Source organism: Drosophila virilis, chromosome 4, assembly GCF_030788295.1.
Source record: "Drosophila virilis strain 15010-1051.87 chromosome 4, Dvir_AGI_RSII-ME, whole genome shotgun sequence".
NCBI lineage: Eukaryota > Metazoa > Arthropoda > Insecta > Diptera > Drosophilidae > Drosophila > Drosophila virilis.
Window position 1 is genome coordinate 13,913,637 of NC_091546.1, and position 14,203 is coordinate 13,927,839.

The following is a 14,203-nucleotide window of genomic DNA, read 5'->3' on the forward strand; positions in this document are numbered from 1 at the left end:
GAGGTCACATAACGGCTCTTTTGATGCAGTTGCAGTCGCCAAAAGCTGCCACAGGCCAAAAACGAGTCCTCCACATGCACACGCACACACAAGCACACACACTCGCTCAATAGCCGGCATCGTCTTGGGCCTTTGGTTTTTGGTCTGTGTCCAAAACTGGAACCTGGATTGGGACCCGGCGACGTTTTCAGCTGCTGTGTTTTGGTTCGTTTTTGCCGCATGTCGAGGCGGCTTATAACGGTAACTGCACATTGCCATCGCCTGCTGCCACACTCGTCTGCCTGCTTATGCTCCCCTCCCCCCCTCCCCCGGTATCTCCCATACCCTCTCTTCCACATTTGCCCGCCCGTTGAAGCGTTCCCTGTTCAGCAGTTAATTAATTTGGCTTAGGCGTGCCAAAAATTGTATTGGCCGCAGACAAATGTGGACAATTCGCAACAATTTGCCCAATGCCAATGACTGCAAATAAAACGAACTCGGAATACCCTAAAGCACATCACAGGGCATCGAGATGTAGATCTATATATATATATACGCTAGAAATATATTTTATGGTTATTTACCTATATTCATTGAAAAGTTCTTTCATTACGTATTGTGCTATTTGCATTTGTTAGCAAATCAATTCTAAGACTTTTTTTATCTTAATACAAGAATTTCAGATACTCTTCCAAAATGAACAACTAACTAACTGACTAAAACAAACAAGCAATAAATTTTGCAAAATTATTTATTTTATTTAACATTTTCCAAAAAAAATAGAAAAATGAGCCCGGCCAAGTAGCTAATGTGCCCGTCCTTGTGTGAGGCTTGGACTTAAAAGCGATTTCGCACACAAGGATTTTGTTTCAAAAATAGGCAAACAAAGGGGAGATGCGGAAGTTGATGGCAGATGGAATCTGGATCTGGCTAGATGTTGCAACAGGATGCTCGGCAGCACATCTTCGGTCCAGTTGCGGCGCTGGGATTCATTGAGGCGCACGGCAACTGCTGCAAAGTTTGCACAAAAATTAGACGCTTTTGGCCAGAACTTTGACTAATGTGTTGGCAGCACCAATTGGAGTTGCCAACAAGAGGGACAGAGAGGGAGAGCGAGATATTGTTGATATTTCAATGCGAGATGTTGTAGTCCATATTCTGGTTGTAGCTCGTGACGATTCAATCAGTTGGCCACTCTCTCTAATTGAGCGCAAGTAGCTGTACAGCCCCCCGCTCTCTAGCAGCCCCTTTCCGCTCACAATATTTCTGGACGGGGTGTATCCAATTATGCAGTCGATGTGCATAGTTCGAGTGGTTCGCATTGGCATTTCCTCAATTTCCGAAACAGAACGAGAGTGGCCCAGAAATTTAGCAGAGTTCAGCAATTTCGCATTTTCGCATTTTCGCAATTTCCATTTCACTTGGTTTTTTCAGGGTTTTTCTCGATTTCGTTTTCTCCTTCTCATGGCTTTTGCGCTTTGTTTTGTTCTGTTTTGTTATGGCGCACACGTAAAGTGTCCAAATTAAAACGGCCAACAAAAATTATTAATTTCTCAACGTGTCTGCGCCAATGGCCGCTTAACCCCTTGTTGCCCTCCCCTGTCCCGACCGCTGCCCCTACCCCCCTCCCTACCCTCTGCTATTGCTGGCAATTAGCAAAATGTGCTTGTTGGCCATAATTGTTGATATGGTCTAAGGCAATGCTGGGCATTGGACACAGCGCGAAAATTCTCAGCGCAAGCCGCATAGATTTTGGCCAATTTTTACCGTTGCTTGTCTCCCTGCATTTGGCTAATTGTATGTGGTATCTGTGTGTGTGTGTGTGTGTGTGTGTGAGTGTTGGCTTTTCTTAGCTTTTCCGGCGGTTGGGCACAATTAGCAAACACTGCTGGCCAATTTGCACAAGGCCAACAGCAATTGCCAAACGGCCAACACCCACACGCGAGCTGTAAACTGAGGAGGGTGGGAATGGTGAGGGGGTTGGGGAGGGGGCGCGGAGTCAATTTACATGCGACTTGGGCGTTGAACTACAGCTAAAACGCTTTCTGGGAAACTCTTTGAAGCTGCCCCTTGCCCTGCTTTTGCATTTTATAATGCATGGACATTAGGCCTGGACAGCTTTATGAGTTGCCCGCTTAAGTTGTGTGTGTGTGTGTGTGTATGGGAGGTAGAGGGATGGGGGGGGGTCTTTTGAGTCTTTGCCATCTACTTAAGTTAAACTGTGTCCCGCCCACACGCCCCTTTAACCTCACTAAATACTTAATAGCCATATGCGGGCATTTCCTTAGCTTTCAAGTCTAAACTCTACTTTGGCATAAACTGAACAGAGCCTTGTGTCGTGTTTTTTTTATTGCCACAAATAAATTAAGTTTACATTTTTTAAATTTATTTAAATTTTTTATTGCTTCTATGTGCCTCACATATTTACTAAATAGTCTAGCCGGAATTCAAATTTTGCATTCTGCAGCATTCTTTGTGTTTAACTAGATTTGACATTTCATTTTATTTACCATCCTCTTATTTTTTTTTTGATATTTTAATACCGCATTAGAATATCTATTAATACTTTCATTATTATTAGTATTATTGATGTTTTTATAGGCTCGTATTATTCAGATTTCTTTTGTTATGATTTCTTTATTCAGATTTCTATGATAAAGTAAATTCGTAGGTATGCATTGTTTCTTGTTTTAGTTATTCCTTGATCCCTTTTTTTATTCGAATTGCCTTTTATTGATATGAATTGGCTTTTTGATTTTGATTTGCCCTTTAGATTGTTTTGGCATTTAAATGCGATTAAGTTACAAATATAAAAATAATTCGGATATTTTGTGGTATTTTATATTGCAGCAGCCCCTGCCTCCGCTTCTGGCACTGCCTCTGCCCTGAACCTGCCTCTCTGCCCCTGCCTCTCTGCCCCTGCCCCTGCCACACTCCCTGATATAACTATGCTGATATTTGGCCTCAATCAATTTGGCAATCGCTTCACAATATTAGCGAACGCTTCAATTCCAACCTCAAATGTCGCATGAATAATTCAGTGGATTGTTTACCCCGCTTCCCCCTCCCGTAAATGCCCTCTCACAAAACCCATTGGCAATTGTGGATGCAAATGCGCCATCTAGCGGTCGCAGTCGGTGCATAACCCCCCCTGGGCATACGTTTCAAGTGTGTGTGTGTGTGTGTGTGTGTGTGCTTAAATCCTGCGAATGTACTAATTTAATATTTAAACTATTTTGTGGGAAAGGTTCCTGGTCAGTTCTCTGGCTCTCAACATTAAAACAAAAACTTTAAATCAATTGTTGTTGTTGTTGCTTATGTTGTTGTTGTTGTTGTTGTAGTTGTTGCAAATTTGTGTTGTAAATGTCAAATTAAAAATGCAATGCATCTAATGGATTAACTTGAAATGTTGCGCGTCGATGCATCAAACGAGAGTTAGAGAAAAGGGGCGACGGTTTGCTGGAGAACGTGTTGATAGAGAGTGAGTGAGCGGGAAGGGATGGGAAGGGATGGGGGGTGGGGAGTCGCACTGGTTGAGTGCAAGGGTTGCCACACTCACTGAAAGTTAGCCAGCTTTTGCTGGCAGCTCTAATGCAAGTTGGGGCAACTCTTTGAATAAACAATTTTTTAATCGAATTACATGAAAAGACGCTGAAAATAATTTCAAATTGTTGAGAGAACTTTGAAATATGCGAGTAGTTGCATCAAAAATTAAAATACACAAGTACTTAAAATATAAATATATAAAAGTCTAGTTTAAGACTCGCTCGCAACTTGAGCTATTCATAAATTAGGTTAAGATCGAGTTACTTGACAAAGTTGTGTGTTCTTATGAGCTATTTATATAGTATATAAATAAATAATAAATTAATTAATAAATAAATTTCAATTCAGTTAATAACATAAAATATAAAATAAGATATACATACCCAGTCCTGGCAACAATTTAACTATATTTTATTTTGCAAAATATTTTAGCTTAAAAACTAAAAGAATTTCAATTTCAATTTCAATTTCTGCTAATTTTTTTAGCTCTTATTAGAAATAAGTTACGAATAACTTCAACAAATATATTTTGTCAACTCGAGTTTGAATTAATGCAGAAGAACAAAAGTCAATAACTCTCAAGAGCTTCTAAAATCAAGGAATATTTCTATATTATTCGAGGGGCCAGTAAATGAAGTAAACAAAAGTGTTTTGTTTATTATTAAGATAAAAATACCAGCCTCACAGAAAATTGCAGTTTATGTAACCGTCGGAATAGTATGTGGAACATTTTGTTAGAAGCGCATTCAAATTGTAATTTCAACTTAATTCCCAATGGCAGCTAACTGTAAGCTGTAACTGCCACCGACAAACATTTTATTATTATTATTATTATTTGCGCTTGTTGTGAGCAACAATAATGAAACATGAAATCTAACAAGACTTAGGTGTCGACTACAGTTGCTTAAGCCCTCTGGCAATTACAAGCTGCACCAACAATTTATTTCATTTCATTTCACTTCACTTTATTCGAATACCCTGTAAAGAGGCAAGACAGGCTAGCATGGACTCAGAGACGGCTTGAACTAGAGCTAGCAAATATGCTGGTACCCGGATGCCTGATATAGTTATATATTTCATCCTATTTAAGATATTCTCTCAGGCATCTGTTGTAATCCAAGTGTGTTGGTTCCAATTTATAAAGTATCTGAATTCTTCATTTGAGCTCATAGAACTCGGGAACTTGTAGAGCCACAGTTGCCAAATTTTGTATGCGTGCTCTTATGGACCTCCCATTGATATTTTGTATATAACATTTTGAGTATTTCGCTACACATTTATTATAATCGATCTTAACAAATTAGACCCTAACTCAATGCCTCTTAGAACTCGGGAACTTGAAGGACTGCACTTGTCAAATTTAGTATATGAGTGCTCAAATATCACATCTATTATAATCTAAAATGAGAAATAAAAAAAAAAAAACATCTTTAATCCTCTGCAGAGGATATCTTTTGGTCACACACACGTACGCCTCGAATATTTTTGTGAGATTTTTCTTTTATGCTTTTGCTTTTATTTACGCATCAAATTTTATGACAAATACTCGAGCAAAACGGAAAACGGATTATGTGCAATTGGAAATTAAATTAGAGACCAGAAACGCACAAAAGAACTTCTGAAATGAACCTGCCCCCGCCCCCTTTTTCTATGCCCACCCCCCGCCCGCCCGCCAGCTTGCTGGGCGGTCTCAAGTGTCTCAAGCTGGGGCGTATTTTATTTTGAGGGCATCTTTTGTTGTTGTTTGTGGCATTCTTGTTGCTGGCCCAATAGGCACAAACAAACATTTTAATTCCCATTGAGTTGCTGCCCCCCCACCTCCCCCCCTCACTACCCGCCCTGCACCAATGCTACAATGGCCAAAAGAAGAAAATTACGTCGTAATCGTGTCGAGCAGACGCTGTCTAATGGCCCACACATGAGCCCATCGGGTTGCAAGCAGCGAGCCAAGACTCTCCCGCCATAAAGATGCAGCCCTCAAGTGTTGCGTGCGCTGAGGAGTGCCTCTTCTTCTGCTGCTGCTGCTGCTGCTTCTGCTTCTCTTGACTTTAATCGAATTACAGCAGCAGCAGCAACAACAACAACAACAACTCAAGATGTGGCCAAATGCGTGAGTTAACGTTTTGGTTAATGTGCACCGCAGGCCAGTTGAACAATTTTCATAGAGCCTGCAATTTCCATTTGCATCCTTGCCACAAACAACAGTTGCAGTTGGAACTCTTCAGCCTTTTGCCTGATTCCCAATACCCGATGCCCGTTGCCGGAGACTCGTTTTTCCGTGTCGCTGTCGCTGGTTCTGCTGCTGCAGCTGGTCTGTTGGCGGGTTCGTAAACCTCAACCTATAATTAACTTGGCCAAGCAGACGACACGACCAAAAGGCAACTGGCAACGCACACACACACACACGCACACGCACAAGAGACAACGTGCAACAGCGACAAATTGTGCAGACATTGCCCAGCTTAAATGCTTTTCCAATCTATGAAACACTAAACAACACACATTCCATTAGAATATCGCATATTTGATATTTATCACATTTTTGTACTAAGTGATTTTTTCATTTGAGAATTTCTTGGAAAAAGGCAACACATTATTTATTATGGTTTATATATTTTTAGGTATTTATTAATTTAATTCTTTGATCATTTCAATTTCCTATTTGTCTATTTTTGTCTTTATATTATTATTTATTACCCCAAGAAAGCAATATTAGCTAATATGTTAATTTATCTTTTTTCTATACCTCTAAATTTTTGCTAAACTAGGCAAGATTTTAGCTATTATAATATTTAAAACTTCTGTACAGATCTTTCTTAATATCTCAGGAACTTTAAGAGTTATTAACACAAAATTTTGTATGCAGCTGCTGCTAGGCATAAGACAATGAAATCCAATCGCATATTTGATAGGACTCAGCCCGCAGCTCAGTTACCTGAGATAGTTACCTTAAATAAATGAAGTATATATCAAATCTTTAACCTAGTTGCGCAGTGTTCCAATTGGACAACTACTTGGGCTCCTTTTGGCGTCCACATCTTTCTCTCTCTCTCTCTCTCTTTCGCTCTCTCTCTCTCTCTGTCTTTCAGCTGGGGATCTGTCCATATGGCGACGCGTTTGACTGACAGGCCACAATTTGTTGTTGCTCTCGGCTGTGCTCCCTCTGTCCCATATGCTGTTGCTGCACACCTGAACAGCGCGTTGGCAACTCTTTGACTGCGGTTTCTTGTCTCCCCCTTCCTCAGCTGGCCTTGTCGCCAGTCAGCTCTTGGCTTGGCAAGCGTTCCACTTCATTTGTTCATTTTTTCATTTCTTTCATTGTTCTTTGGCTTGCGTTTACCTGTGCCTCCTGCTGCCACTATGCTCGCCCTGCCCCCTGTCCCTCCTGCAACTGCTTAATCTGTATGTAATTCAAGCCCTCGAGTCCGAAATGCCCAAGCTCATGGATCATGCGATCACGGAATGTATTTTAATTTCCCTTCTACTGCTGCTTCTTCTTGGCATCCATCATTGTTTTGATTTTGTTTTCGTTTTGATTCGTGTCGTTTGTTTGTTTGACTTTGACTTTGCCCCCCTCCTTCCCATCCTCATCCTCCTCCCCACACTGATCGTCTTCAGATCAGAAATTCATTTCTGCCTCAACGATTGCCAATCGATGCTCGCCCCCTCAAGCGATCAGTTTTCGTTTGGCTGTGGGACACGGGGGGAGAGCCGGGAAAAGAAACCCGATACGAAAATCCACTTTTCAATATTAACGCACTGAACTGAATTGACTTTTTGTTGGCCTTTGGCTTTCTACACTTTTCACTTGATCGCATTTGACGAGCGTCTCGACTGATTTGTTGAAAGGTTCAAGATTTTCACAAAGTGCGCTTCAGCTTCAGGCAGCCTTTGAATGGGGGGCGGGTTGAGTTGGGAATTTTTTAAAATAATTTATTAATATTTATTCCTTATTTTGGTGTCGTTTGAATATGTAAATATATTTATACATATCACAAATATATTTGGATGGATACGACATAAACAAATACAAATATCTAGAACAAATTCGTCTGCTCTTCACACTCTCTCGCCTATGTTTTGTCAATTCTTCTTTACGGGATATCCTTAAACGTTTTCTAATCATTTTGATTGTTTAATCTTCGTATTTTTCGTCGGTCCTTTTCCTCTGTCTCAATCTTCTTCGCTCTCTCTTTCCTTCTCTCTCACTCTCTATCTCTCGCTCTCTATCTCCCTCTCTCTCTCTCTCTCTCTCTGCCTCTCTCTCTCTTTCTCTAGCCCCCAGTCGGTCTCTAGTTCTTTTTATCCTTTTTTCACCTCACCCCCCCCCCCCCTCTCTCTTTCACTCCTCCCCTCTCTCTCTCACTCTTTCTTTAACTCTCCGCCTTGTTCAGTCAGTCTCTATTTCTTTTAATCTCTATATTATTTGCCTCTCTCTTTGTCTAACCGTACATTTCATTCGCTCTCTGTTTATTTGCTCATCTCATTCTTTCTGTTGCTCCTTCGCCATTCTCTTGACACGACATCCTTAAAGGTTTCTTTAGGCGACCAAGAGATGCGTATATAAATAGCTTTTGCGTAAACTAATTAATATTTGCAATTTGCAGACTGAATTATTATTTATTTATAATCAAATTATGAGATCAAAGTATTTCCAAGCTCAACTCAGAGCCAAAGTTCTTCAACAATTAACTCAATTTTTATCAATTCCCAAGTTTACGCTGGAAAATCAATAGAAAAAAAAAAAAAACTTTAAAATGTTAAAGGTGGGTGGGGCGGAGGGTGCGGGCATGTGTACCACCCAACTAATATATGAATATATAATTTTGGTGCGTGTCTGCCTCGATTTGGGTTCAAGACACGCGTCAACTTATTGAATCTACCGGGCAGATGCTAAAGAAGAAGAGGAAGAAGAAGAAGAGGAAGAAGAAGAAGATGAGGCGGCAGCAGCAGCCGAAGACAATTTCCCAGCAGCAGCATTTTTGCTATTAATATTCATGGAAATCCAACGAAAATTTATGCGTCAAACTGTAAAATTAAAGCAATTACAGCAGCAACATGGTTGCTTAGTTGGTGGAGGGGGCCGGGCCGGGCGGGGCGGGGCGGGGCGGGGCGGGTATTAAAGATAATTACAAGAGATTTGCGTGTTGGTAGGCGTACGATTTACTAGGCCCCTAAAGGCGTGGCATTTGGCGGCACCTGGAGGCCGAAATTCAAATCTGCAGCTCGAATCGCGCCCCCCTCTCCCCGCTGTCACCCCTCTCCCCGCTCTTATTTATATGCAACGCCTGTCGCATCCGCAGGAGTCGCAGCCGCAGAAGAAGCAGCAAGCGTCGCCTGCGGGCGAAAAATTCAATAAATATTGGAAAAGTGCGTAGAAAATAAAAAATAAAAAAAACATTTACAAGAATTTGAATTTTATTTTTTTTCTACTTTTGCGATTTGTCATGCAAAGCGCGTGCCTGGCTAGTTTCATAGTTTTTAGCTTTTTGTCGTGCGCAGAACAAGTTTACAAACTGGTTAGCTGTTGGGGCAGCGGGGTGTGTGGGCGTGCGGGGTGTCCACTTCCAACGGCAGCTTAAGCAAACATGAACTCTGGCGACAGCGCAAAAGAACGTTAAAAGAGCTGCACAAAGCAAGCAGCAAGAAACAACACACACACACACACACACACACACATACACAGCGTTAAGCGAAACTGGTTAAAAGTAGATCTCGTCGCGATCGGTAAAACTTAACGAAACTTAACTCTACAAGCGACTGCTGCCCCAAGCGCCAACTGGCAGCTACAGTCATCTCCCTCTCTCTCTCTCTCTCTCTCTCTGTCCCACTCTCTTTCATACACTTGAAGACGTTGCCCCTGCGCAGTGGGGCCGCAACTGCTTGGCTTGAACGTTGTTGAATTGTGTTTGCGCTGCGGTTTTTTCTGTTCGCAGCTAGGCCAAGTCAACAAGTTTCAAGCAACTGGTTTTTCCGCTGCGCCGTTTTTCCTAACAAACTTGTTGGCCAGGCCGAAACAAGTTTAAGAAACGCTGGCAAAACGCGCGCAAAACGCTACGTGTTGCTATGCCTTTTAACATGACTGTTAGTTGACAGAGATTGCAAGAACGAGAGCGAGAGCGACCGCGCGCTGTTAACTCCGTATGCTTCGTTAAGTTTGTGCATTTCGTTAAGCTGCTAACAGCTGCTGCGCTCTTAACAACGCGCTCTTTGCGGCAACGTTTCGGTTTCGTCGTTTCATTTGCCGAAGTCTGCTTAAAAGCAGGCAATACAAATGCAAATAACAGCGACTGTTAACACATCTTGTTAGCATTAAACTCCTGAGTTTTGTAATTGGCTTAAAATATTTTTTAAAAAAAGTTATTACTTATTATTTTTAAGAGAGCAGCTACCAAAATTGGCCTAACATTTGCTAACAACTATATAAAATTATATATTAATTTGGCATTATTTGTAATATTAACTGCATTTCCTAAAACACCAGCAGATCGCGCTCTTTTTGCCTGGATCACTTGGCCTGGCCTGTTGCTGCTTGCAGAAAACAACTAAAACAAGTTTTTTGTTTTGCTTGAAGAGCGCCGCGCAAAGAGCGCGCTGTTAAGTTGCTTGTGCAATGTGAAAGAGCGCAACGTTTTGTATACAGTTTGGCGCTCTTCATGCATGCCGTTAACATCTTTCGTTTCGTCAATTCGCTTGCGTTAACATTTCTCATTCTCTTTTCGTTTGCCGCTACGAACAGACGTGTCGCGCTGTCGCTGGGCATAACAGCTGCAAGCAACAACAAAAACAAACAACAATTTTTGCGTCGCGTCGTCTCAGCTGCCACTCGCATTGTTTACTAGAAATATACAAACATATGTGCAAAAGTTAAATAAATAATTAAAAGCCATAGCAAATTAGCTAATTGCAATAATAACAACAACAACAACAACAAAAAGTACTACAAGTGTCTGTATGTGTATGTGTGTGTTTCTGTGTTAGTGTTGCATAGAGTGCCAAAGTCAGCAGAAAGCAAAAAAGAAAAAAAAAACAAAAACAACAAAGTAAAACTATTAACGAAAGCTACCAAAGCAAACCAAACGAAAATCAAACTCAAGCAAACCCAACAGCAGCAGCAGCGCAGCAGCAGCAGCAGCAGCAACAGCAGCCGCAGCTGCGTCATCAACAACGTTGCGCAGTTCAAGTCGACGACGCCGGCTTTGGCATCATTAGTTTTGCTTGATCTCGACTGACGCGCCGAGCTGCTTGCGCCTGCAGCGCAGCTCTCTTACCTGTCAAACAGGTTTCCAGACAACAACAACAACAACAACAACAACAACAGCTAACATAAGCAGTGTAAGACAAAGTGGAAGAAGAAGAAGTAGCAGTAGCCGCGCGCGTCTCGCAGCCAACATAAAAAAGGTTTCGTGTGTGTGCATGAGTGTTACCTGCAAATGTGTGCGTAGCTGCTTCTTGGAAACCTTTCAAGCGTCGATTGTCGTCGCCTGCATACAACAACAGCAACAACAACAACAGCAACAACATTGGTGATTTCTGATTAACAACAACAACAGCAACAGCAGCAGCAGCAAGAGCGCGCAAAGCAAACGGCCGATTATAACAGTGAAAAAGTGTGCGTGTTTTGTGCTTGTGTGTGTGTGTGTCTGTGTCTGTGTGCGTAAAGTGCAGGCAAAGGCAAAGAAAATGCTTGAGGTTTAAGACCTGGCCAACTGAAGGGCCAACAAACCGAACCGAGCCGCACGCAACAACAAGAAGAGCAAGCAGAAGCGACGCCATTTTGAATTTGGAATTTTATTGTGTTTTTCCAACTCGGTTTTAATTATTTTTCAAAAATATATACATATACATTGTGTTAAAACATTTTTGGCCGCAATGTGGCGCTGCTGTGAAGCGCGCTGCTAGATCAGCACCAGGAGAGGAGTGAGGGAGTGCAGGCGACAGCGGCAGAACTTTTACCGTTACGATTCGTTTAAGAGAGTGCGAATATATTGGAAGCAAAAACTTTTTGCCGAGACAAGCGTCAACTGCAGCTGCAGCGCGTATAATAACAATAATAAGAAGAGCAACAACAAAAACAACAGTAAGACGACAAGATGAGAGCAACACCAACAACAGCAGCAGCAGCAGCGAATGCGACAGCAACAACAAAGCAAAGCAGCAGAAAAACCAGCAGCAACAGCACAGCGCAAACATATTGGAAATTATTTATTATCGGTAAGTTGGAAGACTTTTGTAAAAGCGAAACGAATTGAAGTATGTAGAGGCAATAAGGGGATTAGCAAGCAGGTGGAGAGATTAAGAGAAAGAGGAGATTTGATAAGAGAGAGATCTGAACTGAGATTGAAAAGTGTTATACAGCTTATCTTTGCTTTACGATCATGTTGTCAGAGAGTGAAAAGTGTTATACAGCTTATCTTTGCGGGCAGATCTTGCTGTCGAGCATTGTATAACACAGGGACTAATTTGTGAGAAGTCTTGTATTAACAGAGTGAACAGTGTTATACAGCCTATCTCCAATTAAAGATCGTCTAATCCAGGCCTTGTATAACAAAGGGATTAGTTTCTGAAAAGTTAACACTGTTATACAGCTTATCTCCAGTTATTGTATGCAAAATAAGTGGCATATTCTAAAGTAAAGTCGCGTATTTAATATATATTAACGTATTTAATTGGCAGCGTTCTGTTTTCATTTAATTGAATTTCTGTTTTCAATTAATCAATTTGCTTTATGAATACATAATGCCATAAACATGAATAATTAATTTGTCGTGTGGACAAAACATTTGTGTACATATCTATTGGTCTGGGTGTTATACAGTCTGTTAGGCGAAGTGTTCACTCACTTCCGGAAACCCTAAAAAAAATGCCCATAAATAAATATGTGAAATTAACGATTTCAATTTCCGGCAATTTCAATTTCCACTTCATTATTTATACGCAGCTGGTCCTAAGATCTATTGAAGTCCCCTTTTCAAACCGGCTTGAATGCAGTCAAGAATTTCGATTCCTTTAGCCAGAATATTACTTGAAATCGAAGCAGCAGCTCACTCTTATAATTAGCTTTCTCTCTAGAAATTTGATCAAATTCCGCTCTTGCAACTTTTTCGCATATCTTGTTGTTTTATCTCGAATAGCTTTATCGCATCCTCTTTTATCTGTTATATCTGTTATATCGAAATTAACTAACTCTTGACTTGACACCTGAAAAGCCAACATCGAGAACAAGCACTAAACCCAATTGTAAATTTTGTCTATGCCACTTTTCAATTTTATTTCCGTATTTTCTTAGTTTTATTTTTGCTTTTTCTGTTGTTGTTGTTGTTGTTGTTGTTGCTTTTTCTACCATTTCGCAGACAAGTTTTGTTTATGACAGCTTCCTCGCAGCATCATCTCCCTCCCCTCTTCCCCGCAACCACTTCCTGTGTGCACCTGTTGTTGTTTTTGCTCTTGTTCTTCTTGTTGTTGTCGTCACGTTGCGTTAAGTCAAGTTTTTAGCTGCTGCTTTGACGTTGGCGTTAAGTTTTTTTTTTCTATCTGTTCTTCTCTTTTTCTGTTGTCGTTCATTGACAGTTTTTACCGTTGGCTTCAGTCGTTAACTTCTACGCTCAGCTACTGGCTCTCCCTCTCGCTCTCGCTCTCCCTCTCTCTCTCTCTCGCTGGACCACTTTTGGGCTAAACTTTTGTGCGACATAAAGTTTTCGGCACCCTTCGCCCCTGCCCGCTTTTACCCAACCGCCAGCCGCCCTTGAAGTAGTTGCACTCAATCGTTCAATCACTCAATCAATCAGTCAATCAACACAATTTCAATTTGTAAGCGTTTAACAAGCAATTCCCAATGCCCAGCACAAGCATCTTTTGACACTCTACAAAATGTGCGGCGGGCCATTAGTAGCCGCAACCCCCCCCTCCTGTTCCCTGTTGCCCTTTGATAGTAGCCCCCCCCTCGGCACATGCTGAAAGTTTATAGCGCCCGCGTCTTTTATTCTCCCCCCTCCACCTTTGCCGCGCTCGTTTGTGTTTATGTTTTGTAGTGTGTAATCATTTAATAAATAAAACGTCTTGATTTGACATTTTAATTGGACCTCTGACACACACACACACACGCACACACACACACCCGCGCAGCCCCTCGCCCTGCTGCTCTCAGCTTTTTGTCGCCAGAGCAGAGTCAAAAATCAATGAACTCTCCGCGGAACTTTAGCGGTAAACGATCTCTGGGGGCAATATTTTTTCTATTTATTCGACTGTCAAAACCAACTGCTGGAGCAAAGGGTATTCATAATAAGAAAGCACAGTTTCAGGTGTGTTTCAGGTGTGTTTCAGGTGTCGTAGGTTAAATACACTGCCAGACAACATGGTTAGACATTGTTTGAGATCTATTATCTATATAAAAAGAAGAATCAGTTATTTATTGAGAATTGTATACGGAATTATATATCTAAGTAGATATTGTTATATATAATATTGCTATCAATATGATTATAAAAATAAATGAATTACAATATTTTATGCAGGGTTTTGTATCTGCGCTGTCTTGGAATTAAAACCAAATCTTGGCACTAAATTGTTGATTTGTATAAGGAAATTATTAATCTGAACAGATTTTAACTATATAATGATAATAAAAAAAGGAAATACAATATTTTGCACAGAGTTAGATATCTCGGCTTAGATAGTT

General features: G+C 41.1%; 1 protein-coding gene across 1 annotated transcript in view; it reads left to right on the forward strand.

Moving 5' to 3' along the window:
- The first annotated feature begins 10,232 nt into the window (after positions 1–10,232).
- The window catches only part of ed (hemicentin protein echinoid), a 107,169-nt gene continuing 103,198 nt past the window's right edge, over positions 10,233–14,203 (forward strand). Inside the window, exon 1 of the mRNA XM_070209455.1 lies at positions 10,233–11,739. Within this exon, the coding sequence (XP_070065556.1) occupies positions 11,619–11,739 (121 nt within the window). The 5' untranslated portion in view covers positions 10,233–11,618. The remainder of the gene's footprint in view (positions 11,740–14,203) is intronic.